The following is a 7581-nucleotide window of genomic DNA, read 5'->3' as shown; positions in this document are numbered from 1 at the left end:
ACACCAAGACACTGCAAGGTTTCTTACTGTTTTACTGAGTTCTAACTCCTCTTGAAAAAGCTTCTAACATTCTATCTTGAATATGCTCCAGTTCCTAGTAGGTACAGAGCATACCTGCTCATCTTCATATAAGTTTGCAAAATAAATGGAAGCAAACTCCTCAATGCAAGGAAAAACACACAGAATGTGCACATGGGCTTACAAAGGCCATGAAAAATTACAACTGCTTTCTGCCCTGGGGCTGACTATCCTGCTTCTGCTGGCCTCTACTTCTTAGGCAAAAAATCCACTTCCTTCAGAAAGCTTTGGGAAAGACCAGTGCTGAGCTCTGACACACTCCTTCAGTCAAGCTTAAGGGCAAAGCACCAGTCAGACAGCACTTCCATTCTGAACATGCTTTCCAATTCAAAGTTCTGGAAAGAATAAAAATCCCTCTTACAGCAAAGGGTCTTCTCTTTGCAGGAGGGGCAGGGGCAGTGAGCTCAGCTCACTGTTGCCTTGACTTGCAGGTGGTCATAAAATGCATCCTGGGATCACATCTTGGATGTGATCCAAGCTCGTGAGTGACTGGTGTCAGTGGGAGAGCCCAGGGCATGACGGGCGGGGATAAGCTGAGGACTGGCAGGGTGGAAGCTGGAACACTGAGGGGGGAGTAGTTGTGGGGTCACCAGGGACTGTGGAGCATCCTGGGCCATGGAATGCCCAGCACCTGTGGGGCCAGGAAAGAGGGCATCAGAGCATAACCTGGGTGGGGGGCACCGGACTCCCGGTGCAGCATCAGCCCCACTGATGGCATTGTGGTCGCCCCCGCAGCCCAACAGTGCCCGTGTGCTCCTAGAACTTATGCTGCTCCTCAGGGTGTCCTCTTATGGTTTCCACATCATCATCGTCCAGCTCCTGGACTGATTCAAGCTCCACCACAGCTTCACGCTGGTGATGGAGTGTCCACAGCACTCTCAGGACTTCTACGACATCTGGAGGAGCACGGATTTCTGACAGAGAAGATGGTGCAGGGGCTGTTCCACCAGGTGCTGGAAGTCGTGCAGCACTGCACCAGCCACAGGGTTCTGTACTGCAACATTGGGGCTGAAAACATCATCCACTGTCGAGACGAAGCTGATGGACTTTGGTTGTGGCATGCTGTACTCCTGCTTTTCAGGTGAGCTCACACCCAGGGCCTGGCCAGGCACCAGAGGCTCTCCCTTTTGCTGGTGGTGGTGGTGGGGGAATAATTCTTCAGCTGGTGGCCAACTTGCGTTTTTTTTGTTGAGGGTGGGTGGGGATGGATTTTGCGCAACAGGAGGTGGCTGGGACTAGTGTGGGGACGGAGCCAGTCCAACAAAAACAACCAATCTGTGGAATGTAGCTGAGAGGGGGTTGCAAAACCCATGTGCTGGCCTTTTGTTTGCAGGCGTGGGAGGGCTTGGGAGGCTCTATTCCCCTCTCCTACCTTGGCCTATGGTATTTTTCATGACCAATGTGGGGCTGAGGGGGGGATAAAAGCAGGGTTTTCCCTACTTGGGCATGGGTGCTTTTCTTGCACCTAGTGGTCAGGCCTTCCCAGGGCCCCCTCTGCACTCTTCCAGCAGCAGGGGCTTTCTTTTACCACCCAAAGTTTGTAAACAAGAGTCAGGTGCTTGAGAGAAGGCAGCAGGTCACACTGTGTGCCACTGGTGCAGCCCCCACATCCCCAGGGATGGCCAGGCAAGGGCAGCATCTGCCTGATGAGCTCTGCCTGTGTCCTAAAGGAAAAAGGGGTGTACAGCCCACTGGAGTGGATCTTCTTCTACTGCTGCCATGGCCATCAAGCAACAATCCGGTCCCTGGGCATCCTGCTTTACAACAAGGTCTGCAGATTCCATCCCTTCAACACAGATGAGGACATCATCCTGGGCTGGTTCTTTTTCCTGCTGTGGTTGTCTCGAGGTGAGTACCCAGCTTTGCGAAATGGGAGGAATAACAGTGTTGGGAGATTGCAGGTGGTACACAAGCATCCCACTCTTGCAGCTGAGAACGTTGATCTCCCATGGTTAACTGGAGGAAATGGCACACGTCCTGCCATCCTGCTCTCCTCCAAACTAGAGAATCAGCTGGGAGGTCTGGGTGCAGCTCTGAGCATACCCAGCGTGTCCTAAGCACTGCAGACCTTGGGAGAGGGTGCACACGAACCACTGATTGCTGCTTTCTGGTTTCTCTCTCCAGAGTGCTAGTACCTCATCAGATGCTGTTTATCCATGCACCCCTCAGATAGGGCATTGTTGGAAGATTTTTTCAACTATTCTTGGCTGTAGGAAGTTCCCCTGCCCCAGGAGATGGCAGAGATCTATTCCCCTGCACAGTAGGATCCAGAAACCTGGCCAGTAAGGGCTTCACACATCTCATGGCATTAAGAAGCCAAGAAAACCAGGCTGTTTCCCTGTGACCAAAGCACAGCTGCTGAGATGCTTCTGATGGTCCTGGGGGAGGTTGAGGAAAAAGTGGCTAAGTGCTTTTCATTGTATTTAAGAAGTCGTGACAGTCCAGTGAATTTCCCACAAACAGGAAAAGGGGAGACATCCCCTCCAGCAGCCAAGGTATTGAGGTCTGCCTGCAATCTTGGGCACAACTGTGGCACCCTGCAGCATGGCATCAAGCTGGGGACATCATCTTCAATCTGGCCACTGGCAGGGCAAAGCTGCTTGACTTTGGTTGTGGCACCTTCCTTGAGGACACCCTCTATACCCAAATGAAATCAAGATGAGTCCACTCATGGTGTGGGGGGCATGTTCCTGGTCACAGGCATCGCAGGGCCCATCTAGGCCAGACACTGGAGGTTCCCTGCTTTGCTGTGGTGGGGCAGGATTAATTTTTCAGCCAGTTGCCAAGTTGCTTCTTGGCAGGGGAGGATGTGGATGTTGACAAAGTGGAGCTGGCTTCTGGCCTTGCTGACAGCTTCTGCTACTCACCCTGGTACGGGCTGGGGAAGGGGGAGACAGCCCAACAAAAAAATCCACCCATGGGGGTAGCAGAGGCGTTAATTCTGACTCTGTGTGCCAGCCAGTTTGCTTTGAAGGCTCTCAAGGAAGGACTGAGGCTGGGGGAGGGAAAGGCAGGGTTTTTCCCCACCCGTGAGAAGGTTTATTCCTTGCATGAGGAGGTTGGGCCTTCCCCAGGGCTGTGATAGTGTGTCAACATTTTACATTTTTTCTTTTTTCCAGGTTTTGTTTTTAATTTACTTTCATGCACTTGTTATTTGTTTTTTAAAGGACGATTCTACCTGGTGCCCAGACTGGATTGGGAAGTGCTGAGACTGTCTGCAGAGTCGATCCACTGCCAGTGCTACCCTGGCCATGGTCCGCAGCCCCTTCAAGGCTGATGAGGACATCATCAGGTAGTAGCTCCTCTTCTGGCAATGTGGCTACCCTGGCTTCACAGCATGGGTGGGATAACAGGTTTTGGAAGATGGCAGTGGGCACACAAGCACCCTCCTCTTGCAGCTAATGAGGAGGTTGATCTCCCATGGTTAGCTGGAGGAGGTGGCACAAGTCCTACCATCCTGCTCTCCAGAACTGAGAACCGATTGGGCGGTTTGGGTGCAGCTCTGAGCACACCCAGTGTGGCCCGGGTGGGACAGGGTGGATAGAAGACTTCAACTGACCATCAGTTTCTGGTTTCTCTCCAGGGTGCCAGCACCTCATCACATTGAAACAGCCTATGAATCACCAGGCCTGCAAATTTGGGGGGGCATAGGGTGTTTATTTGCTGTCAAAATCATGCATCCTTTTCCAAGCTTTTGATCCCCTTTCTCCAGGGTAATCTTATTGTGTCCTTACTCACTGCATTTATTGGAGCTGGGAAGGGTTAAGCAATCCAGAAAATGGAATAGCTCCTGTCTCAAACTGCAGCAACCACTTCAGTGACCCTCAACTGCCACCCAGGCATGTGCTGCATTTCTCTTTACCTTTTTGGTGCTGCTGTCTGTCCCCTAACAACCTCCTCACAAAATTTTTCCACCCAGCCCTAACAGCCCTCCACAGACCAAACAAAACCCCACAAGCTCGAGGGAAGGACAAACCATGCTGGGTGTTAAAAATCATGCCCTCAGTAAAACAAAGAATGGTATTCATAGAATCATAGAATCAGCTGGGTTGGAAGGAATCTCCGAGATCATCAAGTCCAACCCTTGATCCACTACCGCCATGGTTACTAGACCATGGCACTAAGTGCCACACTCAGTCTCAAATTATGCCATGTTACAGTTATCTTTAGACCTACTTTCTACTAACTTGTGCCTTTTTGTAGGCACTAACTTGGTATAACACTCCATGGAAGAGGCACTAACAATTGTCTCTGTCCCCTTGCAAGCATATCTGAAATTATCTGGGCAAGATAATAATTAAACCCAACTAACTTACACTTTTTTTCTCAACCAAACCCTAACAAATCTAATAATTTATTTAAAAAAACCAACAAAAAATCTTGATTTTTAGAAAGAATGTACTGATGTTTTACCTGTGCTCCAGAAAAAGTTTTGAAGTAGGTTGGTAACTTTGTGTTAGCAACTCCTTATCTGACTGTCACAGTTATGCGACACTGTGCCACAGTTATGGCACAGTTTTCCTTGTGCCATGTTCAGCTTCAATGGGGTGGTTTAGAGGAAGTGAACAAGAAGATATGCCCCCTACCACATGACATATAAGGTTTTAGCAGTTTTGTACGTATCGACACACTGAAACCCCCCAAAGTATCCATTTATCTTCAGAATATATACCATTAAGAACGACTAATCCAGACACTGAGAGTTTCTACTCAGTAAGTACACAAAAAAAAGCAGAGAGTTAACAGCAATGATCTATGTGATCACCAAACTGTCTCCTATTTAATAAGCAGGGCTAAGTAGATCTGCTACTTACAAGGAGGTGTCTCAAGAGGGAAGGAATGTTATTTTCCAGAAAGCTTCAGTTTTGCACTGTCATGATGTTCTTTGAAAAGCAGCTCTGGTCAAGCAGAGGTACTAACCCTCTGGATTGCAAAGGTCCCAAAACCCACCTTGCTTTGAGAAATACTCCCAAAGGGTAGCAATTTACTACAGAAAGCACCTGATACAAGTCTGAAAGAATGACTCCTCTCAGACCAAATGCTGGACTGCTAACCTCAAGAAAAGTTCAACATAGGGACAGTGCCACTCCAAACACTTCAGAATTGCCATTGCAGGTGCTACCGATTTCCTACGTGTGATGTGCCAGCTTGAACCATGGAAGTTCTAAATAGTATTCGCTGTCCATAGGGAGTAGGTTACAGACAAAACCCACATCATTCCAGAAAGTACCTCCTTCCTTGTACTGTCCCTCTCTTCCACGGCAGTACTGTCAAGCAGTAGCAGACTAGGTTAAGAAATAAAAAATAAATTCAAACTCACTACTTCAAAGTAAAAAAGATATTTCCTAAGAAAATGGATATCAGATTTTACTATTCTACAAAGATTTTGCTCTGTCCTGTTAGTATCTGGGTATTTAAAAGAAAACACAGAACATCTGGTTTTGTCAGTAAAGTGTCCATTTAATAAATTCCCTAGCCACATTTCCCACCCCCTTCCTCCCACCATAAAATTTCAATTCACACTTAAGCAGATGACATATAATTTGATGGTGTACAACATAAGCTTTTAAATCTGCGCTCTTAATACTAAGAGTATTAGGGGCTATTATTTGACAAAATTACCTAGAACTCAGATGTGCCCATGCAAAAAAAGCAGATTTTTATATACAGTCCCTATTTTTTTCTTACAAATTTAAATATTTTACAAAAATGTATTTTCAAAATGTATAAAGTTTAGTGAATACCCCAAATGTATCTTAAAATAAAATGCTATCTGTTTTCAAAGGCTATTTCAACAATGAAGTCTAAATTGCACCGGATAAAAGGCACTTGTGCTGTGTGATGTCTTAAGCAAATATATGTTAGTTTTGTAGTACAGTAATACAGTGTCTTCTTGAATTCATGCAGCTGTCTCTGAGCATCAAGCATCATTAAAGCAGCCAAGGGAGATCGTGAGTAAACTTGATTCCACAGTTGTAAAAATATTTTCTATCGCTAAGTCAAACATACAGCATTGTGCTCCATCTTTGACTCTAGAATCAAATGCTACTGAAAAATTGCTGTAATTCACATAGGAATTCAAACTACCTTTCTTTCTCTCATAAGTTACAAAAAGTATGTAATTTAATTATGAAACTAAACCATCGGTGAACAGCTCAGTGTTTAAATAGTTTGTGGCAATGAAAGTCTGTATTTATAAACAACCTAGGGGCTAGTTTTCAAGGCGCAGTGCATTGTATTTTCGATTTCCAACTTCACTGTTGAGATAAAAGCGCAGTCCTATTTGCCTTCATCTTCTCCAGCCTTTTCATTAAATGGCTATTGGTCATCTCCATCTCTTCTATCTTATCCAGTGCTGTTCTTAACTATACAATGAAAACAAAAATTATGATCACTTTAGTTTATTTGGACTTTCTGCTGTTCTCAAGCTTTGCAAGAGGAAATTAGTCAGGAATACGAGCATTATACACTTTATAAGAGTGCCACAGAAGTTAAGACATAACGGTTTTGTTATTGCAGGCAGATGCACCAGAATTAAACTGTTAAAAATAATTGTGAAGCAACTGAAACACAAAACATGTATTCATTCCAGAAGAACTAGGTGCCTGCAACTTCCCATTAAGCGAAAGTAATTTACCTAGAACAAGGTAAAGTCCTCTTTACCATTATTACTTGTATACAGGTATGTATTCCCATAGGTAGCATGCATCACACTGGTCATGCAGCAGCTCTTAAGCAAGCATGATCAACAGCTCAGTTAAATACAGCTTCTTTCCAGTATCCTGTGAGGTGCATGCTGGATAATTAACAGGCTGTCACTTGACATAGGAACCATCCATCTCCCCAGTAGTTTCTGTAGAAGGATTACTTTAAAATATTACAAGTTATCAGATTTAGAAAAAAATACAACTTAGATCCCTCCTTTCAAGAAAGAACAGCATTGAATTGTAGTTAGTATTATTTTTACGTGCTACTGTTGTCTTCTGAATGCAACACAGAGACTTGAAGATCATCTCAAAAAACACTTAAAAGCTGCAACCAAAGATTACAAAAAAACAAAGCTTGAAGGCAAAAGACAGAGCAGTTCAAGACTGAAAGGAGCATACAGCTGAAAAGGAAATCAAGTCAGTTACCTCTCGCTGAAGCTTCCTCTTTTCAGCTTTGAGTTCGTCTTCTACTTTTTCTGCATTTTCTGCTGCATTTTTATACCTTGCAACCTGCCCCTCAAGTCGTCCAATCTGCAAACATAAACAAGACAGGAATGACTACTCAGGCGTTTCACCTGGAGCTCGCCTGCCACCAACTGTTCCTGTCAGGACACAGCTGAGAAGACTCAGAAGGTTAAAAAAACTAAGCAGAGTTGGAACAAGAAAAATAAAGAATTGGGAAACACGTGGATTAAAAACAAAAGCTGAAAAGTTGAAAGCCAGAAACCATATAAGGAGGTGCAAAGTAGAAAGGAGACTGTAAACTATTATCAGGACATGATGAAAAAAGTCTTGA

The 7581-nt window shown here is 45.2% G+C and overlaps 1 protein-coding gene and 1 pseudogene across 7 annotated transcripts in view; one reads left to right on the top strand and one right to left on the bottom strand.

Moving 5' to 3' along the window:
• Positions 1–693: 693 nt before the first annotated feature.
• Positions 694–2364, top strand: LOC115307662 (annotated as a pseudogene).
• A 3157-nt stretch (positions 2365–5521) lies between these two features.
• LRRFIP2 (LRR binding FLII interacting protein 2) overlaps positions 5522–7581 on the bottom strand; it is a 60881-nt gene continuing 58821 nt past the window's right edge. For all 7 annotated transcript variants that reach the window (XM_018075273.3, XM_025895451.2, XM_008921309.4 and 4 more), the window contains 2 exons: positions 7212–7316; positions 5522–6443 (listed from right to left, as the gene is read on the bottom strand). In XM_018075273.3, coding sequence (XP_017930762.1) covers positions 6333–6443; positions 7212–7316 — 216 coding nt within the window. In that variant the 3' untranslated portion in view covers positions 5522–6332. The remainder of the gene's footprint in view (positions 6444–7211; positions 7317–7581) is intronic.

This window comes from Manacus vitellinus, unplaced genomic scaffold (assembly GCF_001715985.3).
Source record: "Manacus vitellinus isolate BGI_N305 unplaced genomic scaffold, ASM171598v3 scaffold_3_pilon, whole genome shotgun sequence".
Lineage (NCBI taxonomy): Eukaryota > Metazoa > Chordata > Aves > Passeriformes > Pipridae > Manacus > Manacus vitellinus.
The sequence above is the reverse complement of the archived record's forward strand: the minus strand, read 5'-3'. Positions and strand labels throughout refer to the sequence as shown.